Below are 24,048 nucleotides of genomic sequence, written 5' to 3' on the forward strand. Positions count from 1 at the left end.
TCATCGGGTTTTCTTATGTCTTATTTATCGGGTCTTCAACAACCGTGCTTGATGACTCAACCTAAACACTACTCTAGATTGACTCGCAATAGTACGAGATCTATTGTAACGTGTAAGTTAACCCTAAGTTGTCTCATAAGGAAAGTCTTTAAGGGCTTCTAGTAGTTTCGTAAGAAAAAGCAATAAAAGAAAGCAGTAAAGAGTTTGATTATTAAACTAAAACTTAGAATTAAAAACCAAATTTAGAATTACTAGGCGAAATAAATTATTAACCCTAGGCAAGATTAAAGCAACTTAAATTTAATCTAACTTAAGAAAATTAAATACTTATGAATTAAAAACCAACTAATTTAAACGTGAAACTAAAGTGCATAATCGAAATTGCATAATTAAAAAGAAAGCATAAACATAGACGAAAAACATAAACATGATTAAACAAAATAAAAAGAATTGAATTACGAAATACCAAAACGTCACAAGGATGAAATTTGTCACGTGATTACACCTTCGACAAAAACTAAAGAACGAATTCAAAAGGAAACTAGAACTAAAACTCGAAATCTTGAAGAACTACGAAAGCAATAAAATTCCTAAGTCTCGGATGCCAACATATCTCAAGGCGTCTAAAACTAGGGCAAAGGATGATTTTACAATAAAAACTAAACCCTATTTATAGACCTCAAATTCCTCTTGATCACCATGAAAGTTACCATGCAAAGTAGAACTCTAAAGGCAACAAAATCGTGCAAGATAAGGCAACTCCAGCTGGATGCGCGCTCTGGAAAACACTCCTACTCTGGCCAAATTTGCAGCTCTGCCTCGGCAAGGCAGAGCTAAAAACATCAGCTCTGGCGAGAATAACTCTGCTCTGGAAAGGTAGTCAGAGCTGGAAGTCAGCTCTGAAACGGCATGACAGAGCTGAAAAGTCAGCTCTGGCATCGCGCGCTCTGAAAAGTACAGAGCTGAAAAGTCAGCTCTGGCAGTTTACTCTGGCACTTAGCTCTGCTCTTCCGGGTTTACTCTGGTGCGTATTTTAGCTCTGCTCTGTAACACTTGTTCTGCTCTGGAGATGTCGGCTCTGGAAATTTTGGCTCTCGTCTGGATGTTGGCTCTGCTCTGGTACAGAGCTATCTTCGCAGCTCTGCTCTGGCGAGCATCTCTGCTCTGCTCTGCAGTACGGGCTCTCAGCTTTGGTCAGCTCTGGCGACAGAGCTATGCTAAAAACACCATTCTTAACCCCAAAATCTCCAAAATTGCACTCTTCCATCAATAAAACCTAAATCTCCTGCAAAGCATAAAACAACACATAAAATGCACCAATTTTCAGAAGATTATCTTTAAAATAAGCTCATACAAACCCCAAAATTTAGCACAATTAAGCATAAATCAACCCCCCCACACTTAGCCTTTTGCTTGTCCTCAAGCAAAATCCATATTAATCCTAGGAGGAGATTGATTTCAACAATGCTAATTTCCATCCAAATATTCACAAAGTCAATTCAAAATTTTACAATCAACACACATCTCTCGATCATGCAAGTAATTCAAAGTTTAAGAAGTAACAAAACAGTAATGTAAGCAATTCGATCAGACCCAATTCTCCGCTAGAAGTGAATTCCCTAATGTGATCGCCTTTATAATCAATATCACCAATCTCACCATTTGTGTGCTTAAAGTTTCGACAGTTGAGCCATAGTTCGTGAAATAAAAACCATCAATCTAAAGTTTTTTTCACGTGGTTTCCCATGCTCATAGTTAGACTAGAGGAGCAGAGACTCAGAGCTGTCACGTTTCAGAACAGGCCAGATGTTTCAGAGCTGGCAATTTCAGCGCTGGTTTCCAGCATTTTTCACAGATAAAGATATGATCGTAGGCAATCACAATGACAACACTCCTTCTAGCATCTACCGGACAAATCACATTTTACTTACTTACAATCGTGTTGCAACAAAACTCATAATTCATTGCATAAACAAGAAGAATATATTAAGAGTAAAACAAGAATAACCACCATTCATTCACAAACCCGAAATTCACATCGAAAACCATCTCTTCTTCCACAAATTCATAAAAATTCGCACGATTCAAGACCAAAAACTAATCATAGAAAGACTAATCTCGCCCAATTGAAAGTATAAGCACAACAAAACACCCCCCCCCCCACACACTTAAAGCATGCCATGTCCTCAGGGCATAAAAGAAATAAGAAGAGTTTAGAAAAGTTTATTTTGACAAAGCTTCGGCGTGTGTTGTTGAATCGGTTCCCCATACTTAGAGGGTTGATCATTGAGCTTCATTTATAGGCAGATGATGAAGGATAGATCAGTTGGAAGAGATCCCTTCTTCAAATACTGTAGTTTAACTTTGATTTAATTGGTGCTCAGGGTCTTCGTCATTTTTCTCCTTTAAAGTCAAAGTTCTGACTTGGACTTTAATTGTGGCGTGTCTTGGAAGCTATTCACGTGGCTGGAGCAAGACATCCTTCATTTCTTCAGTCAGTCATAGTCTCCAGAGAGGTAGAACTTGTCCTTTGTTGAAGTGCTCGACTGGTGAATTCTTCAAACGTCATATTTCACCTTCCTTCAGTCAGGACTTTAGTTGGATTTGTGACTCTGATAAATTCAGAACTTGTAAGGAGCTTTCAGTAGAACGACTCTTCAATTTTATTTGGTATCTTCAGTTTTCAAGACTTCGGTCTTTGGTTTAGCTACAAGATGAGCATTTGATACCTGAAAGAGAAACTTCTGGCTAGAACACACCTTCTAACAGTTTTGATATCATCAAAATATAAGGGTTGGATATATCATTCATTTCCCAATAATTTCTCCCCTTTTTATGATGCCAAAACTTTAGAGGAAGAATTCTAAGGCACAGATAGAAGATTGCCTGTAATCAGTGCAACTTAATGAAAAGGATAGCAAAGCTCAAGAGGAAACATATTAGATCCCAGACAAGGAGATGTTGTCACCAGGAGAGAGATAGAGAAAAGAAGCATAAGTTATCATTCACAAGACTGAAAAGATATCAGCCTTAGATGGGGAGAATAAAGCATTTGGCAGATAAGTAAAAACGCTGCCTAAGACAAAAACAAATACAACCATAAAAACTTTAAGGTGTGAGATGATAAAGCGGTACAGAGCATTTCTCCGTTGAGCATATAAGTCTGGATCAGATCTTTCAGTGATTCTCCATATCTCACCGATGCTCCACACTTCTCGTTCAATGGTGACAAGGTCAGTGAGACCTCTTTTTCTCGGCGGTGTGATGGCGTTGAGCAGAGGAGGAGGTCATCTTAGCTGCTTTCCTTGCTTGTTCAATCAGTTTGAACTGAGCTTGTTCATTCCAATTTTTCATGAAGTATTTCTATGCATCGAAACCATGCTTCTCCTGGTCGAACTTTGCAGCTAGAAACCATTTGGTGAAGGTTTCCTTCACTCTGACCCACCAGTCGCTTATCTCCCTTGGAACCCAAGTTTCAGGATTCTTCAGTTGATTCCTCTTAATGTGGGAAATCAGAATCCCTGAGTTCCTATAAGCTTGAAGCTCTTGATATGGCTTTGGTGTAAATGGAATGGCCAGCATGCCTAGTTCCAGTCGTCTCCTTGACTGATGCAGATTGTTTCCATCATCATTCCTTGGCCTTTTCTGCGGTAGATCTTGAGATGTTGATTTGTAGGTTGGAGCAGTTTCAATGACTACAAACTTTCCTTTAGCTTTGGCTTTGAGCTTCGTCTGGATGGACTCCATCATGTCTTCAACTTCTTGATTTGCTTGAGTTGGAGGTGCAACGTTTATCCTCTTTTTTCCTTCATATGATCTTTCCCCCTTTTTGGCATCATAAAAAAGATGAGCCTCAGATACTCGTAGTGTGTCAAGATCTCTTCGAGCAGTGTTGGCACCAGTGTGACCAATCACATACTGAAGTTCTGTGACTCTCCTTTCCAGAGATTTAAGTCTCTTATTAAGTCTCTTAAAGAAAAGTAAAATCAAGTACATATGTAAAAGAAATGGCAGAGAAGACTTTTATAAATCTGGGCATCCCACTTTTGCTTTGATGAGAGAAGATATCCCTCTTTGAGATTCCCAAATTTCGCGTAGGCATCGAGCAGTGTCATCAGTAACGGGCGACAGCCATGGTGGTGGAACTGGAACGGTGTACCACACAAGAGATGGCTGCCAAACTTGTGAGAAGATGGAGAAGATGGAGATAAAGAGAGCCACGTAGGAAGCAGTAGAGAGAGAGAAAAAAAAGTGGAAGATCAGGGTTAAAAATTATTAAAAATGAATATAAAATGAATAAATTATGAAAATTTAAAAATATTTTATTTTTTCTTTTTCATTAAAATTTTATAATTTTTTTAATTATACTTTCATATGAAAATATTTATTTATTATGATGCGAAATACTCTAATAATAATGTGTAATGCTAATTTTTATTATCAAGTAGTTTTTAAATTTATCTAATAAAAATAGTTATCATCACGTATTATACAAAGTTAAAAATTTATATTTTGATTTTGTTTAATAATTACATTTATTTAAATATATCGTTTAATTTTAATGTTAGTCGTGCATCGCACGAATGGTCGTATTAGTTGAATTTTAAGTTGGAGTTTTATTGGGCTCAAGCATAAATTTAGATGAACGGGCCACTTAAAAATTTGTATACACATATATATTCAAATAAACATTTATACACACACACACACACACATATATATATATATATATATATATTCAAATAAACATTTATATATATTTATATATTTATACATATATATAGCTAGAAAATTTTAAAATTTTGAGGGGGGCGGTGGCCACTACCAGCCACCCCCCTGTCTCCGTCTCTGGCGAGTGGCGCCTATATCATCATCAGCTGTGCTGGAGCTAGCTAGGAGGTGATTGTTTGAACTTGGAACCTCAACCCAATATTCATATTCAATTTTTAATGTTATCTTCGCATCATTGCTTATATTTCATGATGTTACAATATGATTATTTTACATGAACTATAGCAGAGAATATGGAAAGTGAAAACACATAATATTATACTCCTCTCCACATAAAGGAAGAGATGTCCAAATACAAATGGAACGACCAAGAAAATAGTAAATACAGTACGTACACACCTCATTCAAACAAAACTAAGAAAAGAAGTGCATGGGCTAGCTACACATACTCATAGAGTGGTGCAGCTGCAGCTGACTTATTATATGTATATTCAACTGTATCTGTATCTATATATATGATAAGATATTTAAATATTTAATGGTGGCCGGGCAGCTTCTCCTTCATCTTGTCCATCACTCCCTTCTTCTCATGATGCTCTTGTTCATATCCGACGCCGCCGGGCATGGTAGTGGTGCCGTAGGTCTGCTCAGCTTCTCCTTGATCCCCTTCTTCCTTCTCCCGCCTTGCCCGTCATCCTCCTGAACTCGCAAGCATTAGAATTCATAAACAATAAACTATTTATAATAAAAATGCTATCGAGATCAAACTTCATACCGAGCTGCTGAAACTTCCAGAGCGCCTGTGGCCGCCGCCCTCCGTCATCCCAGTGCCGCCACGACCGCATAAGCTCAGGTGGTCCCCGGAACCCCGGCAGCGTGAGTTCCGAACGCTCCGGTGGTGCCGGTGGCGCCATACTCGTCGGTCTTATATGCGCTGGTGGTCCCTCCGCCGTGAGTGCCATGAGTTGGCCCTCCGCCGGTAGTCCCACAGTCCCCGCCGGTGGTTCCATGCGTAACCTTTCCGGCGTGAGTGCCGGTAACGCCGTGCTGGTCCGTCATGTGAGCAGCGGTGGTGCCGTAGGACTCACCGGTGCCTCCACCAGGGCGTTGGACGGGGTTGCCATACTCATCAACGTTGTGGATGGGGTTGCCGTACTCGTCGATCTGCCTTCCGTATTGACTATTGAGCCATCTTCTCTCTCTCTCACTAAAAACACTATTGTATGTATGTATGTATGATGTTTGTAGCAAATGGTGGAATTGATGATGTTTGCTATATGCAGATAATGAACGTATATATAGAGGGAGGAGATGTAACAGGACAATTTTCCTTAACACGATTAAGATGAGCAAAAGTATACACATAATCATAAATTACAGAACAACGGCGAATTATCATATACATGAAATGAGAATTTAAAGTATTAGTAATAGCACATGCCTATCAGCATGTGATGTTGAGTTTACAGTGCTGTAAAACCTGAATCATTTCCTAAAACCCTCAACTCAAAACTTAACGCGCCTATCCCCACCAATTCATCTCTCCTTGGGATCTAAGAGAACAAAATAAACGCCGCCTAAGAAGAAAGGAAACAAATCACTCAGAATTTACACGCCAAATTTCAATAGAAATTTCTTGTGGTTGCATTCCAACATCTCACTCAAGCTACATTCCACGCCCTTTCGTGTTAGTAGATTTTGCCTCGACTCTAATTTTCCCTTCAAACCATGCCTAAAGAACTCTGGGTACTCAGCAACCTCGTCAATTTGTCTTCCCATTACCTGTTCCAAGAACTTGATTCTTGGTCCCAAGGAGTTACTTGCGCTCTTGATCAGGACTGGAGGATAGCAGCCTACCACTGCCGCTATCTGGCTTGGACTGAACCCACGCGATTCAAGGTACATAACATTAGGTCTCAGTGTTTTGTTGACATCCCGGCATAGAATTTCTGGGAAATTTATTGCTGTTCTTTGGAGCTGAGACTCTGTTAGACCTAGTGATCTCAGAAACTCACAAGTTGGTCCTAGCCGTTTCTCGACACTATAACCCATGATAAACGGATGTTTGACAGAACCTTACCGATCATCCCATCTTTGGACAGACCAAGGCCAGCAAGGAAATCCACCATCTGAGAAAGTTTGGATTCAATGCTGTAACTTATGCTAGGGTTCAACAGGATCATTTTACCAAGTTGTTTTTCAGGAGCACCAAGACCTTCGAAAAATGCAAGAAGGGGGCAGAGCTTCTCTTCCAAACTGTGCACAAGTATATGTGGAAATTTTGTTATGGCAGAAGCTACCTCCTTTGGTTTTGTCTGCAATGTTGCAAGGCACTGGATCATCGGTACAAGTTTGTCGTGCAAGTCAAGAGTAAGAATCTTTGGACACTTTCCAATAACCACGGGAAGTTTCCTCTCTGGTATGCCTATGCTTTTCAAGTACTCCCAAGTTTCTGAGGCCTTTTCCCTATCAACATCATCAAGCCGCTTGCACTTCTTCGCATGAATATATACTTTTATCATCAAAACCTCTGTCTTTGAAGAACCACATAATGCCACTAGCCTGGAACCCTGTGTCCATATTCCTATCGGATTTTCTAAAGCTTCAGAGAAAACACTCTAAAATCAGCTGCAAAACAGCTTAACAGCAAAAATGCAGATAGAACACAAAAGCATTAAACCACGGCAAGCATGTTCTTCTTCATATATGATCTTGCTCACACCATAGTAAAATGCTTTGACTATATAACATTTATGTGGCTTCTTGAAGACAAAAACAGAACAATGTCAACACTCGTGCTCTCCGTTATACCATACACATAATAAAAACAATATACCAGGTCAATGATATGTAGACTGCTCCTGCGAACATGTCAATTTAGGCTTGGTTACTACTTACTCACGGCTTATCCAATTCCGAGTTACTATAGGTTTTTCATGATTTCAGTATGCATTCTACCAAATTTTAAGAAGCAAGAACTGCAGAATCCTACATTAATGATATTAAAAGAAAGAGGAGAAAGAAGGAAGCAAAGCACAAAATGTAGTTCGTGCAATAAATTCAATCAACACCGTAAATTCTAAAAGCTGTAGGCATTTGCAGCACAGTTTGGTTCCTCATAATTATAAACACACCAATAAACACCGTGTATGCTATATACATGGAGCAAACTCCGTTTCATCATAAAACAGACATCAGCAATTACACTTTACTAAGTTTGGAGCAATACGAAATCAAATTCCAGCGATTTTCAGCAAGCACGTCAATAATTTCCAATGTATTTTTTATACATTTTGAAATAGATTAAGCAAAAGTTTCCGAATACAGCAGGCTGTAATACCAACGAATCTCGAGCACTTAATCTCATATACTTATAAAATAAATTAAATTGAATTCAGAATCAATCTCATTTCACGAAAGCGTCGAGAAACTCCAATAGTTTTCAGCAAAAACAAAAAACGAGTTGAATTCCGAAGAGAAAAATTGAACAAATAGGGAACGAAACTGGAAAAGCATAAGGAGATAAGAGACAGGAAAGAAAAGAGAGAAGACGGAGAGAAACATTACCGGAGGTGGCGGAAGCGGCGACGCCAAGGCGAAAGTAATGGTTGTGGATGTGCGCGGTGGGAGGGAGAGTAAGGTTCTCCTCCTTTCCCTATTCTCGACGACTAGTGCGCGCAGCCGTCGAAATTCGACAGGAAATTTTAACTTATTATATAAATTATTTTTAAATTTATTTAATTTAAAATAATATAGTTGAAATTATATTAATTTGAATCATATTCCTCAATTAAATGTTAACCTTTTGTTAGAATAATAAATATTCTTTTTATGTAGATTTTTATTTAATAATATTTTGAAAAATGTATCGATATTGAAAATTTTATTTCATCTGAGCATCATCTCGTCTGAACCTTGTAGGATCATATGATAATCTAAATTTCGGAAGACGACAACTAACGTTTGAACATCAGACTTTTGAGTATCATCTCGTCTAGACCTTAAAATACAAAAAATGAATTTTTATGCGTCAAGTTTTTTTAACATCACTATCTGAAGCTTTAAAAATCAAAGTTGACTTGTGAGATTTTATGATTTGGAGCTTCTAACATCATAACTAACTTGTAAACATCATTTTGTATGGAACTTGAAAAAATCTTGACAAACTTTTATGCATTATTAGTTCTAAATATTATAATTGGGTTCCAAGAATCATCTCGTTTGGAGCTAAAAATAAATAAATTTAACTTGTGAATATCATCTCATTTGAACTTTGAATGACCACAATTAAGTTACAAGAATTATCTTGTGTGTAGCTTTAAAGATCATTATCATCTTTAGCTTGTAAGATCATAACTAACTTCTAAATATCATCTTGTATGCAGCTTGAAAAATCTTGACAATTTTTTGTGCATTATTTCATGTGGAGCTTGAAATATCATAATTGAGTTTCTAGCATCATTTCGTTTGAAATTTGAAAGAATAAAATGGACTCGTGAGCATTAATTATCTTCAAATCTTGAGTTTCGAGCATCATGCCGTCTGAAAATTGAAAGAATAAAATTGACTCGTGAACATTATCTCGTTTGAAGTTTGAAAGACCATAACTAAGTTTTGAAAATCATCTCGTGTGTAGCTTAAGAAAGTTGACACGATATTCAAATTGTATTAATTTGTTTAGTAATTTAATTGATAGATTTTCATAAAAAAATCTATGTTGAGTCCAAATTTTATTTTTAAAATTTTATACAAAATATATTATTTTATAATCAAATTAATTTGAAGAAATAATTTACTTAATAAAACTAATTTAGTTTTTCAAATTAAATTAATTAGACCATGTATTTAATTAAATGAATTTGGTCAAATTAAATTGACAAAACAATTCAAATTGTATTGTCTCAATCATTCCGCCAATTAAATGTAGATTTTTAATTTGGAGAGCAAGAGCTTATTCTTGTATAAGTTTTATTTTGGTGAAATCTTATAAAAATACTCAATGTGAAATGAGGTGATTTATATGCATTCTTCACTCGATTGAGATTATTATAAATTTGATACATGATTAAAGATTTCTAATATATTTTAACATCATATCCTCTATTGTTCTTTATCTAAATACTTCATGTATGCATTACTAATTTCATAATTTATTATTATTATTATTATTATTATTATTATTATTATTATTATTATTATTATTATTATTATTATTATTATTATTATTATTATTATTATTATAATGGACGAACAGAAACAAATAAAGTTTGCATAAATGAAAAATATATTTTTCTTCCCTATATAAATAAAATGTATGGATTTATTTTATAAAAAATAAAAATAAAATTTTAATTATTTTGATAGACATAAAATAAGATTTTGTTTTAAAGTAATCAGTTTATAGAATTTGTGCCTTATTATGCAAACATGTAAATCAATGACCGGACCCGTTTATAATTTACATATACGTGCATGTCTCAATTCAAACTTAATTTAAAATTAATTTGATTGAAAATTAAGAATAGAAATATTATATATATATATATATATATATATATACAATATAATATATTGCAACATTTACATATAATATGTACGCTATTGAGAAATATAAAATTAATAAAAAAATATACATCTAATCACTAACATTCAATTAAAATAATTTATCGTATATAGATTATAGTAATTTTTTTCTTATCAGACATGTAAATCTAATTTTTATCTAGAAAAAATAAATAATAAAATTTATTAATTTAGATTATAAGTAATGTTAATATTATTATATATATACATTTATTATTAATTATATTTATTATGATTAATGAATCTTTATATAGAATGTAATAGTTAATTAATTAATAAATGATGAAGATTATGTATGGTAAATTTTGAAATGGTGAGATTTTAGATATGCCATATAGGTTAAGGCTTAATGCTATTATATAATAGATAGATAGATTACATTATTTTATCCATGTTTACCGTTTAACCCTTTATCCACCACCAACAATATATACGTTTTAAAAACAGTATTTTTATCAAATGTTGCCAATATAAAGAAAAAGAAAACAATATAAATATCAAATACTACTTCATTAAATGTAAATTATTGGATTGGAATAATTAGCACATACTCTCAGGGACTTTTGGTTTGATGTTTGTAATATATAAAATTGATAAGTTTAATTATAATAATAAATAATCACTTAATTAAATTATTACAGTACGGATTTATGATATGCCAAATCATATAAATTAATTATTTTATTAAATTAAAATATTTTATCAATCATGTGCTTATATACAGTTCCAATCTATAAAACAAAATTTAATAAGAATACATTCCCTTATATTTTATTTTATCTTTGTAAATAATTTCACAAGTAAAATCGATCAACAAAAAACAATAAAGAAATATGATCATATATTATTGGGCTCAAGGCCCGAATTTTAGTGGGCCAGGTCCGACCCGAATACGAAACTACCGAATCAAAAAGGCATCATCATTATCCAATATCACGCAATATCCATTTCAAATTTTTGCGGTGTCGCTTCAAAACGTAAAAAGTTGAAACTCACACAGTAGCACTTAAGCTCATGCGCAAGTACTATCTGATCCCTTCAATTCAATTAATCTCTTTTTCTAAATAATTCAGAATAATTTAAATGCTACTGTCAGTCAGCAGTCACTCAATCTCAGTCTTTCCTGCATGCAGCCCTCCGATTACGAGATTATTGATTTATTTTTTGCTAATATTGAAGGCAATTATACCTTTCGCTTTGGGTTTTCTTAATAATTCATTCTGAAAAAAAATTGATGTCAATTGTTGCTTCCGATCGGTCGTCTGCATGCCTGCACAATTTCTTATATTTTTATATATATAATTTCTTGAGTGTATGCGTGCTTTATTTTCATGCATTCTGCAGAAGTTTCTGGTATTGAATCATTTCCTTAATTGGGGTTTTTGTTAACATCTTATGCTAATTTTGTTAATTAGCAGTTCGAAACTAATTTTGTTTGATTTTTTTTGGGTTCATATGTGCAACTTTTGCTGCATGACGTACAGAGATCGGATTAATCAGAACATTTGATGGTTTTTCCCTGGTTATAATTGATTCATCAGCTTCCCCTTTATTTCCCTCCTCAATGTATTCCTTTTTCTATTTTCAGTTATTGCATTTTCATAGCTAGCTTAAACAGTCATGTCTATTTTTTAAGCAAACCTTGTTGCAGAAATCATAGCATGATTAGACATATCAAGTTGCCCTGCATCATTTACTTATACAATTGAGAATTTCCCCTAATTGTTATCGCTCTGTATTGTGAAGTTTGATGTAGAAAATGATAATAAAGAGTATCTTTAGGAGATATGAGAGGTGGAATCCCGTGCATCCAACATCAGGAGCCTTTTGGGGTGTCGGAGTAGGCATTGGTTGTGGCATAGGATGGGGTCCCGGCTTTGGCCCTGAGGTAGTTGGTTATGTTGGAGCTGGCTGCGGTTCTGGCTTTAGTGTTGGGATCACTTTTCTTGGCTTCGGCATTGGCCTTCCGGCTAACTACATTTTACAACTCCCCGCTAGTGGTATATCTCTATGAACTCACATTGTTTTTGCTTGCTCTGCAGCAAATCTCTAGTAATTAAACACAAGTATGATCCTTAATCATGTGATTGGAATTTTTTAGGCTTATGTGGTGTAAAGTTATAGAATAATGTGTAATTCCAAATTTTCTGTTTTAGAGCATGCTTAAACACAGCGGTGACATAATATATGATCCTTATTTATGTGATGGGAATATTTGGTTTGCACCTAACCTTTTAGGCTTATCATGTGGTGTGAAGTTATAGAGCAATGTGTGATTCTGAGTTCTCTGTTTTAGCTGTTAAGGTTACAACGAGGGGTGCGTGGGATGTTGCTCAGGCTGGAGTTGTACTTGGGAAGAAGGGTCTTGAAGGTGATGGTTGGGGCAGGATTAGTTCTAACATCTCTGAAGCACTACAGAACCCGTATCAGTATGTGCCTTTTTTCTCCTTCAAGGCTGAAAATTGGAAGGGGAACATTGTAGATTTTGAGGGCATGAAAACTTCTGTGGCTTCAAATGCTAAGCAGATCACAGATTGCTTTCAAAGAGTCGGGGGGCGCTTCAGTCCTTGGGATGGAGCTGGTACGTACAATAACACGATGCTTGTTAAACATTTCCTTCTTGAACAATGAAACTAGTATTGATCACATATACTATCAACTATGTCATTGTTATTGCTTCGGAGATATTAGACAGTTAAATTTTGTTTCATTTTTCATCTTGAGCTTATATCTAATTAAATGCAAATTAATTTCCAAATTCACAAGTACTAATCTAAAAGAAGTTATATTACGCAGCATCCTGGGAATTTTGCAAGTGTATTTCTTATGCTATGGTAAAATTATTTTCGATATATCTTCTTGTACTACTATAGAGACTGGTAAAGGTTTATATGTCGACTTTCTTGCAGGTTCGAAGAATTTATAACACCGATCAACAACCATCAAAACGTCCCTTGAGATTGGACAGCGACAAATACTTGTAACTATGAGAGAGAAGCTCTTCTTCAAATTTTGTTGCATAAATTGGGACTTTGCCTTTCTAATAATTGTACAATTTTTGAGACTTATCACTAATATTATCTCGTCACTGAAAATTAGAATCAGGTGTGCTGGGTGTGCGGCATAATAGTCGATGCATGAAATTAAAGATTTGACATTCGAATAGTTAATCCATGAAATTAAAAATATGAGATTCGAATTTATCACGTCGTGATCTTTAAATTTACGTGTTAATTTATTAAAAAAAGAAAAGAAAAAGAAAATAGGCATCATGAAATTTTAAGTTTTGACGAGTGATTTGGTATTTTATTGTTTGTTATTGAGGGATTTGATATTTGTGGAAATATAAACTACATAGGCAAAAGGAAAGTAACTGTAGCGGATAAAATAATGGTAAATTCTTTAAATTCTAATCTACTTTCACTTTCACAAAATTTCCTATGTTTGAATAATTATAATAGAATTTTAAAATTGTGTATTAGAAATATCCACTTTTTTTTTATTTTGCTACACTTCATATCCATCTTGATTTTTTAAATATTTGTTTATTGAAAAGACGAATTGATTATACATAAAAGACCGTAATTGTGATTGAAGTTATGGTTAGTACTACAATTCCTCTTCTTTTGTTATATAGTAATGCACGCGTGTAAGTGTCAATGATTTCAAAGGTTTTCGCTTATGAAGTTTATGCTCCACATGTTTCCACCAATTTCTTCATCACACGACTATTTAAATTTCTGTCTATTTCTTCTTTATCATATTAAAATTTTCGTTTCTCCACAAGTTTTCGCTCCACAATCATTTATGTTTGTGTCAGTAGTACTCTCTCCGTCCACGAAATAATTTTCTAGAAGGGAATGGCACGAGCTTTAAGAAAAATGTGTTGAGTGTATTGAGAGTGGAGAAAAGGTTATTGGGTGTATTGAGAATGATGAAAAAGATGTTTTAATTAGCATTAAGAATGATGAAAATGTGAAAAGTAAAGATAAATAAGATATCTATAAGTGGTGGGTATAGTCCAAGAATAGGTAGAAAGTTCTTTTGTGAATGTCCCAAAAAAGAAAAGTAGGAAGCTCTTTCGTGGACGGAGTGAGGATTAAAATTTTTGCTTCTGAAGTTTTCACTCCACAAGTTTCTGCCTCTGTAGTTTCCGCTCCACAAGTTTCTACCTCTGAAGATTTCGCTCTACAATCTTTTATGCTTGTGTCGATAGGGTTGGTGACAAAAACATAAATATACTTTTACTGTACTTGAAAATTTGACACAATTTAATTTTTTTTAATAAGAATTATATTTTAATATTATCGGGCATATAGAGTAGCAATAAATTAAAGTGACAATAGGACGTATCAATTCTTATAAAATTGTGTAGTGTGAAGTAACGCATTTTAAAACTTCAAACAAATAAGAATTATGCTGAAATTCAAAATCCAGTATTTGAAATTGAAAAATGAAGCGTTAAAGTATGAAAAATTAAGTGAAAAGAATAATCTAACGTATAAAATTAAAAACAACATTGTTTTGGTAAGAAAATAAAGGGGTAATTAAATATCATGAAAACCCCTGAAATATATCCGCTTTGTACCAGAGCCTATTCTTTCAAAGAGCAAATTCGTGTGATACCTGACCAAAAATACCATGAAACTTTCAAAATGTTCTCTAAACCCTCAAACTATCATGTTTTTTTTATCAAAATGATCATGGTGATTGTCAATTAAGGATTTTGGGTTTGAAGTAGAACGTCATCCCGATGTATAGACTCGTACTATATAGTTAGTACAATAAGATATTCTTTTTATTACGATGAGGATAGAGAAAATGGAGAAAACAAACTTTAATTCAAAAGATACAAACTTTCAAAATACCATGAAACTTTTAAAATGTTCTCTAAACCCTTAAAGTAATATTTAGCTTAATAAAATAGAGAAAATGGAGAAAATAAACTTTAATTCAAAAGATACAAACATATGAAATATTTGAAAAAGACGAAAATGAAGAAATCTATCAATAAATGGAACTGAAATAAATTTTTAGAAAATTGTTTCAATAACAACCTCAAAATTTAAATGATTATCATTTCTTTCATTTAAAATTCATTTTATGAAATATTCAAAATTTATAAAATTAGTGTACTACAATAACCATAAGTTGTAAATAAATTAAAAATTATCAATGTCACTCTACTCTTCTCGTGATTACAAAATTCACGCATCATGCGACATTCAAATGTTCACGCAATCGCGTGAACTGAAGAAATCCGTATATATTATCACGCGAATTTCCTCACTTCACGCAAATGCGTTAACTTATGAATGTCACTTTACTCTTCGCGTGATTGCAAAATTCACGCATCATACGACATCTATATGTTCATGCAATCGCGCGAATTGAAGAAATCCGCTTACATTATCACGCGGATTTCCTCAGTTCGCGCAAATGCGTTGTAAAATTCATGCATCACGTGACATTCATATGTTCCCACAATCGCGCGAATTGAAGAACTCAACGTATATTATCACGTGGATTTCTTCAGTTCGCGCGAATATGTTAACTTATGAATGTCGCTCTATTGCAAAGTTCACACATCATGCAATATTCATATGTTCACGCAATTGCGCGAACTGAAGAAATCCGTGTATATTGTAGGAATATTAAACTTAATTAATACTCGATTTGCCCGAGGATCGTATCTTGGATTATCTTAATTCACCATACATCTATTAAACCTAGCATGCTCCTATTAATTTAAATACTGTACTGAGGAGTTCAGAAATACCTGAAGAATTCCTAAGAATTCATCAATTCATCGCTGAACAGGTCAGCCAACTCCAACCCTTCGTTTGAAGCCTCAACCGTCCTCCAATCGTATTTTGCCCAGAAATACGACTTCTTCAGATTTGAGAGATCTTTCAGTGGCCGCCTGTTGCGACTTAATCCGAGCTTTGTACAGGAAATTATGGTCATTCTTCGGAGACTGCCAGAACTTGATTTCCTACGAAAAACTGACTTCAGCTCTGATCTTCTGGACTGTATCCCGCTCAATCCCCGACGTCGGATGGACGACGATCATTGAGGATTCCCTGGAGAAATGTAACACCCCGTGTTTTGAGAAGCTATTTGTGCCCTAGCTCGAATTTAAATTGAGTTTTAAATAGTAGCTAGAGGAATTATGCACGTGGGCGAATAAATGAGATAAGAAATTTTTAGAGTTTAATAGGAGGTGATATTATTTTCTCGAGTCTTATAAATTCTCTTATTGAGAAACCTATCTTCGCCCTATATTTTTATTAAAATGTCTATGTGATATAAATATTTTACTTGGTAGAATATTCACATATGATTTATTGATGCATTGTTATTATGATATTAGATATATCATAATAGAGATAATTTTTCCTCACATGAATAAATATATTTTCATGAGATATATTTTTCCCACATACTAAATAAGAGTTATAATTATTCAAGTATATATATATATATATAGATATATATATATATATATATACACACCTATCTCTCTTTCTCTCTCACTCTCTCTATCTCTCTCAATCTCTCTCACTCTTTCTCTCTCACTCTCTCACCCTTACGCAGCACTAGCTCCCTCCCCACTCTCCCACATTATTCTTCTCTTTCCCATCAATGGAAATCACATGCACCATTAAAGAGCCCCTAAAAAGCTAATCTAACTAGCCAACTCATTCCTCCACACTTTAAGCTCACAAGCACATGCACACCTCTCTCTCATCTCCCTCCCTCTCTTATTCTTCTTTATTTTCAGCAGTCCTCCTCCTCCTCCTCACTCCACCACACTTCTTTTTCTTGTTCCACCAAATATAGTAAGAACTAAGGTTTCTTAAAGTGTTCATCTTCAAGCTCAAGCTCCAAGCATACTACGCATCATCTTCTACTCCACCTCCATTGATCTTGTTGGTAGCAACCTCAATCCTCCTCTTATGTTATATATATATTTTCTTGTGGTATAAGCATGTATATTGATGCATAATTGAAGCATGATGAGTTATTAGTGTGAAAATGCATGAGAATGGTGATGAAAGTATAGATCTATGATGATATGTGTATATGTTGTTGTTTCAACCATTTTGAGAAGTTTTCTTACGTTCTGGACTGATCAGTCGACGAGGTTTCCCTCGTCCAAAAATCTTCAAAATTTTACAGAGTGTAGATACATGTGTCTTGAGGACGCTGGTAAAATTTCAAGTCATTTGGACTTCGTTTACTACCTTTTTAAAATATAAATGTTTTACTGCGCATTTCCGCCGGAAATTTAGAAAGGCAGTCCCTAGAGTCACACTTTTCAGTAACTTTCAAAAACATTCAGCCTCCAAAATGTTTATGATAGAAAGATACATGTGTCATACAGACTCATGTAAAATTTCCAACCCTTTAGCCAACGTTTACTATTTTTCAAAAATCCTAGCTTCCAATCGTGCAAAACTGCCGAATCTGGTAGACTGTGGGAAAACACCCATATCTCTTAAACCACTTGGAGTTTTTCACTCTACTTTTTTTTAAATAAAACTAGACCCAGAAAGGTTTTCAACAGTGTAAGTCTCGAATCTAGGAGATTTCTGAGTCAAAACAGTTTATTCGTTAAAGTTGAGGCAGAGCAGAATGATAAACTGTAGGAGTCTGAAAATTTCTACTTTGTAATTGTTTTGAGGATTTTAAAGTTTTGGTGGATTAATACACCATGTTATGTCATGAAAATACTACTAGAAAATTTTATATTTATTTCCAAGCTTACGTGAATATTTGGGAATTTACTTACAAGGAAAAAGATTTCGAGTTCATAGGATTATTTTTTTTAAGTCATTTGACTATTGTGATAAATCGTGAAAATGTATTATGTGGAAATTGATTATTGCAAAGTATGAATGACTATTTGATGTTTATGAACGCTATTTACCTAGGATTGAGAGTCTTTTAATTGGATAAGATATCTAATTAAATTGAGAGGTCCAATTGGGTAAATAGTAGATAGGTTATAAGATGAGATTAAGCATATGATGAAAGCATAAGTATTGAGATATTAGTTAGATGAAATTCTAACTAGAGTTTATTTTGTCACATGACAATCTAAACCACGTGCGCCACCAAAGGTTCGAGTGACGGCCGGCGTTAGTACGACTCTGAGCGTTACGTCATCGACCCCTGAGACAGGTGGGCTTTATTCTAACTCTATTATGGCTAGCTACCATGATAATGAGTTCAAATGCAAATTCTTATGAAAATGAAGCATGTTGAAGCATTATTGATGAATCTTATGAAAATGAAGCATGTTGAAGCATTATTGATGAGTATTATGAAAATTGTCAACTTGCCATATTTATTATTGATGAGAATGAGATATGGTATGTTGCCTCTATGAAAGACATGATTATGATCATGATGCAAGATATCGGCCTTTGACTGATTTATATGACAGTAAAGGTTTTGTGCGCAGAGGTGATCGTGAGCCGTCTCTAGTCGGCCGGTCACGGTGATTTGAAGGAGGCCTCCTTCTCTTCACCTTATATATATATTATATGAGTTCTCATAGTTGGCACATACCGTGAATAATTAATGTCTGCAGACTAATGATATTATTATGATGATGCAAATGAGTTTATGACAGAAAAACATGAACAGGTATTTTTAATCTCAGTTAAATCCTGTTGATGCATTGAAAAGGGCAAGATTGACATATAGCTCTAAGAGCAACATTTCAATTATTTCCGGCATGAGTCCACTGAGTGCTTTTTGGTACTCAGCCCTGCATGTATTTCTAAATGTGCAGGTCTGGCTTGGCGCGAGGATGGGTGAAAGCTGTTGGAATTGTCAGTTGGCTGTGTCTTTCCTATGTCTCATATTTATCTTTATAAGCTTTGACTCTATAAGAATTTGAACTCCCTGCTATATGTCTTCACACATATAGTAACGCATCTCGCTGCATAACTCTGATGAAACTCTTTATTTAATTTGCTTATGTCTGTAATATCCCTTAAGGGAAATACTTCTCAGACCCTTGCTAAGTTTCAATGGCTTAATCATGTTTACCCAAGCTAGTAATTATTTTGGTCTTGAAATCCTTCTTTAAAATGAGTAAAGTTTGCAATTGCTTCCGCTAAAACAAGATGTATTCCTATTTCTTTCACTATTTCTTTTATTAGTCGTACGATACTTGGTATACGCTATCACTGGCTATATCGGGCTGCGACAGAGTGGTATCAGAGCAGCTCGTCTGCTCTGAGTATAATCTCTTATAGAGTCTTTTTTTTTTTGATTGAGTCTAAGCTAGAGTCTTAGACTAAAAGAGCTATGTCACTGATAAGAGCCAACACCCCATCTCCGCCAGCTTGACGAGGTATGCAAGTTAAAGTTTAAAGTTACTTATGAGCATGAGATATGCAATTGATAAGTTGATGATATTTATAAGTTGAGAAAGAAGCATGATTAGTACATGATGCAATATTATTGATATCTGGTTTTGATTGACTGGATAAGTAAGATGGTGGAAAATTTTTATTGGAATCAATATTGATACCGATGCACTACGAGAATCCTAGAGGAACACCGACAAACGAGTATGTTATTGAGTAATAAACGAGTAAGTCATTCTTGACTTAGTAACACGAGTTGTTATTCTAGCATGGCAGACGGATTCGACATAGTACAGGCTTTCTATGACTGTACTTTGGAGCACCACGAGACTATTGGAGAGTTCTTAGCACGCTTCCACCACAGGTGGATTGACGCCGTAGAGCATGGAGTCACGGCCCAGCAGGCCATGCAGATACTACCACATAGGATGCCACCCCACTGGCAGGCTTGGTGTCATTTTATCGCCCCAGACTTCTATAGCCCGTTGGCACCGGGAGGATTTGAGGTGCGATTCCCGGAGTACCTAACCATTCTGTTGAGCCGGTTCGTGATGTATGCAAACCCACCCTACTTTTACCTGACGGAGAGTGACACCCGAGAGGGTGAGGCAGAGAGTCAGCCTCAGGGTCTTTCTGAGACTGAGGATCCTTTTATGGCATTGGGACTAGACCTCCTTAGCTCCCAGCCGATTGATGACCCTATTCCTTCACTTTCTCAGGGCACTCTGCCCGAGGAGGAGATTTCTCCTATTGATATCTTGGTTACCCCTATGACCATAGACACCACTGAGGCCATCGATACCACCGAGCAGCTGATGAGCCCCATCCGTGAGACCCTTCCTGTTCCTCCCCTCCCTACGGTTGGAGAGGGCGAGATTGCTATGGCTGATGTTGATCCATTCGCACCAGGACCTTCACGACCCCAGGGGACAGCTAGAGACATGGAGGACGACACAGGATCAGTCCCGGTTGTTGGGACTCTCATCTCACAGCCCTTGGATCTTCCTAACATGGACCAGGCCTTCGAGACGGACGTCCCTCGAGGAGATCCGATTCGAGAGAGAGCCGCCTTCGACCCTTTTCACCGTGCCGACTCTGACAGTGAGGATGGTGTGCCGTATGTGCCCCGATTGGGTGACGCTCGAGCAGATGTCGGTGATGATGCTACGGAGGATGGGAGTGACGATAGTAGCCGGGGTGATGGTAGAGGTCATGGGTGGATATGGTTTTGATATGATGGTATTTGAATAGAGATGTATATATATGGTAGCTTTGTTTAGATAGCCCCTAGATTTGGCTAACAATGGATAGTTCCATCCCAGACCAGGGTTTGTACTTATTTTGTTAGGCCCCCATAGTACACGGGTAACGGATAGTATCTGTACCCAGTTGTAGGGCTGCTTGTACATAGAGGCAATATTGATGCAGTAGCTAGGTCTTTAGCAGAGTAGTACTTTGTACTGACCTATAGCAGTTTATAGATCATAGTATACATTTTGTACAAAAGAAGTCCTCGCTGAGGCAATTTTCACGGTATATACATGATGGGCCAAAGTGGCCATTTTTGACTAAATGAGAAATGTGATTACTTGTTTTGATGCATTGTTATGATGTAGTTGTCAATTTGTATACATTGATTGAGAACCGAGTACTTGATGCATTGAGTATACTCTATGTGATAATGTATGTATATACATATATATATATATATAAGACGCATGGTATGTTGTGAATTACTCAGCCATAAGACTAGAGTAAGATGATCCTTGTCACATAGAGGAACTTATCTTTTGACCCAAACTTGTAGATTGTCATAATGCCTCCACGAAGAGTGAACAGAGATACACCCGAGAATGAGGAAGAACCCAGAGAACCTACACCGCCGCCTCCACCTCAAGATAGGAGAGTGGAAGAACTTTTCCTAAGACAGAACCCACCGACTTTCGCAGGCACGGGAGACCCTGCTGAAACGGAAGAATGGATTCGTGCTATGGAACGAATCTTTCGATTTTTGAGATGCAACGACGCACAACGTCTTATGTGCGTGTCTTACCAGCTGAAAGGAACCGCCGACTATTGGTGGGAAGCAAAGCAGAAAACTATGACCCCGGAGCAGTTAGATGAACTCACTTGGGAGCTTTTTAAGACTGCTCTGTGTGAGAAGTTCATACCCAGAAGCTATAGGAAAAAGAAGGAGATGGAGTTTACCACCTTAAAGCAAGGGAATAAAACTGTAGTGGAGTACGATCGACTATTCTGCGATCTGGCCCGATATGCACCGTATAGAGTGGATACGGATGAGAAGATGTCCGAGTTATTTTGCGCTGGACTGCGACAAGAGATAAGAGTTGTATTGGCAAGTCAAACGGCACTTTCCTACGCCGAGGCCTTGAACAGAGCTCTAGATATGGAGCTAGCAATGCAACCAGAGAAAACAACACACACACCAACGCCTCCATCAGCTCAATATACGCAAGTATCAAACACTCCCTACTCTAACCAAGGACAGAAAGGAAAACGCAAATGGGAAAATCGTGGAAATGAGGGTAAAAAGCCATGGCAAGGTCAGAATGTCCAGGCTCCATTCGTGAAAGGCGATAAATTATTTTATGGTGGACCAGCGACCTCACACCCCGGACACCAAGGGATACCCCCTTGTCCTAAGTGCAACAAGTTACACACAGGAGTGTGCAGAGCTGGAAACCCAAATTGTTTCACTTGTGGGAAACCAGGGCATTACTCGAGCCAGTGCCCCAACCGACAGCAAGGGATGAGTGGAGGAAGACCCAATCAGTTTCCAACCCCACAACTCAGAGCAATGGAAGGAATTCTTCCTCTACCTCAACCACTACAGCAACAACCTTTTCGCCGTCCAAACCAGCCTCATAAGCAGCTACCTGCACCGCAAGCAGGAATACCACCGCAATATCAAAGGATGTATGCTATCAATAAGAAGAATCAGGATAAGAACCAAGGAAACTTAACAGGTATTGGGGAACTGAAAGGTGTACCCATTGTTATTCTCTTTGATACTGGAGCATCACATTCTTTCATCTCATATACTTGTGTGGATACGTTAGAGCTGAATGTAGAACCAGCCCAGCTACACTTAAGGGTAGCCACTCCCTTAGGGAAGATCACCACCGTGACACATGTGTGTCCTAACTTAGAATTTGAATTAGGACCTCTTAAGCTTAAGGCTAAGACGTTGAGACTTCTGCGCATGTGGACCACAGACATCATTTTGGGAATGGACTGGTTAGCAGAACACCATGCGGTGATACAATGCGAGCAGAGACGGATATCATTCCAGCCACCTGGCCTGGAACCTACATGTTTTTATGCCATCAATAGGAAATGGAAGAAGACACCTATCATCTCTGCAGTGCAAGCGAACAAGATACTAAAAGAAAAGGGCGCGACAGCATATTTAGTATACTTGAGCCAAGAAGAGGAAGCACAAATAAAGATTGAAGATGTACCTATAGTGCGGGAGTATCAAGACGTTTTCCCTGATATTCTACCAGGTCTACCCCCGAACCGACAATTGGAATTCACAATCGACTTGGAACCTGGAGCAGCACCAATATCCAAAGCACCATATAGGATGGCACCAGCAGAATTGCAAGAACTGAAGTTGCAACTACAAGAATTGTTGGACATGGGATTCATTCGACCCAGTGTTTCGCCTTGGGGAGCACCGGTCCTGTTTGTCAAAAAGAAAGACGGAAGTTTAAGATTGTGTATCGATTACCGGGAATTAAACAAGGTGACCCTAAAGAATAAGTATCCTTTGCCACGTATAGACGATTTGTTTGATCAACTTCGAGGAGCACGCGCTTTCTCAAAGATAGATTTAAGGACAGGGTATCACCAATTGAGGATACGACCTGAGGATATTCCAAAGACAGCATTCCGCACGAGATACGGACACTATGAGTTCATAGTGATGCCTTTTGGATTAACAAATGCCCCCGCCGTATTCATGGATCTCATGAATCGAGTGTTTCACGAATATTTGGATCAATTCGTGTTGGTATTCATAGACGACATCTTGATTTACTCGAAGAATGAGAAGGATCATGAAGAGCACCTTAGAACTGTGCTAGAGAAGCTAAGAGCTGAAAAGCTTTATGCTAAGTATAGCAAATGTGAGTTTTGGCTACGAGAAGTCAATTTCTTAGGCCACATCATTTCAGCTGCAGGAATCAAAGTGGACCCTGCCAAGGTTCAAGCAGTGCAAGAATGGAGATCACCAACGACACCTCACGAGATTCGTAGCTTCCTAGGATTAGCAGGCTACTACCGTCGTTTTATACAAGATTTCTCCAAAATAGCCAAGCCTATA

The 24,048-nt window shown here is 36.6% G+C and overlaps 1 protein-coding gene, 1 long non-coding RNA gene and 2 pseudogenes across 11 annotated transcripts; 2 read left to right on the plus strand and 2 right to left on the minus strand.

The window, feature by feature from the left end:
- Nucleotides 1–5,045: 5,045 nt before the first annotated feature.
- Nucleotides 5,046–6,096, minus strand: LOC131026046 (dehydrin DHN1-like; annotated as a pseudogene).
- Nucleotides 6,044–8,396, minus strand: LOC130987073 (transcription termination factor MTERF6, chloroplastic/mitochondrial-like; annotated as a pseudogene).
- A 2,853-nt stretch (nt 8,397–11,249) lies between these two features.
- LOC130987074 (cadmium-induced protein AS8-like) lies at nt 11,250–13,412 on the plus strand. 10 transcript variants are annotated; one of them, XM_057910663.1, is made up of 4 exons: nt 11,250–11,336; nt 12,061–12,314; nt 12,611–12,895; nt 13,224–13,412. In XM_057910663.1, exons 2-4 carry the CDS (start codon nt 12,074–12,076, stop codon nt 13,238–13,240), a joined length of 543 nt encoding a protein of 180 aa, XP_057766646.1. In that variant the 5' UTR covers nt 11,250–11,336; nt 12,061–12,073; the 3' UTR covers nt 13,241–13,412. The 10 variants fall into 10 exon arrangements, with proteins under 10 accessions (XP_057766646.1, XP_057766652.1, XP_057766651.1 ...); XM_057910669.1 differs by having other exon boundaries at nt 11,250–11,291; nt 12,619–12,895; XM_057910668.1 differs by having other exon boundaries at nt 11,252–11,336; nt 12,619–12,895.
- A 3,699-nt stretch (nt 13,413–17,111) lies between these two features.
- On the plus strand, nt 17,112–19,381 carry LOC130987076 (uncharacterized). Its single transcript, XR_009089564.1, has 3 exons — nt 17,112–17,250; nt 18,441–18,501; nt 19,118–19,381. It is a non-coding gene; the product is annotated as an uncharacterized LOC130987076 (long non-coding RNA).
- The last annotated feature ends 4,667 nt before the right edge of the window (nt 19,382–24,048 follow it).

This window comes from Salvia miltiorrhiza, chromosome 5 (assembly GCF_028751815.1).
Source record: "Salvia miltiorrhiza cultivar Shanhuang (shh) chromosome 5, IMPLAD_Smil_shh, whole genome shotgun sequence".
In the NCBI taxonomy this organism is placed as follows: domain Eukaryota; kingdom Viridiplantae; phylum Streptophyta; class Magnoliopsida; order Lamiales; family Lamiaceae; genus Salvia; species Salvia miltiorrhiza.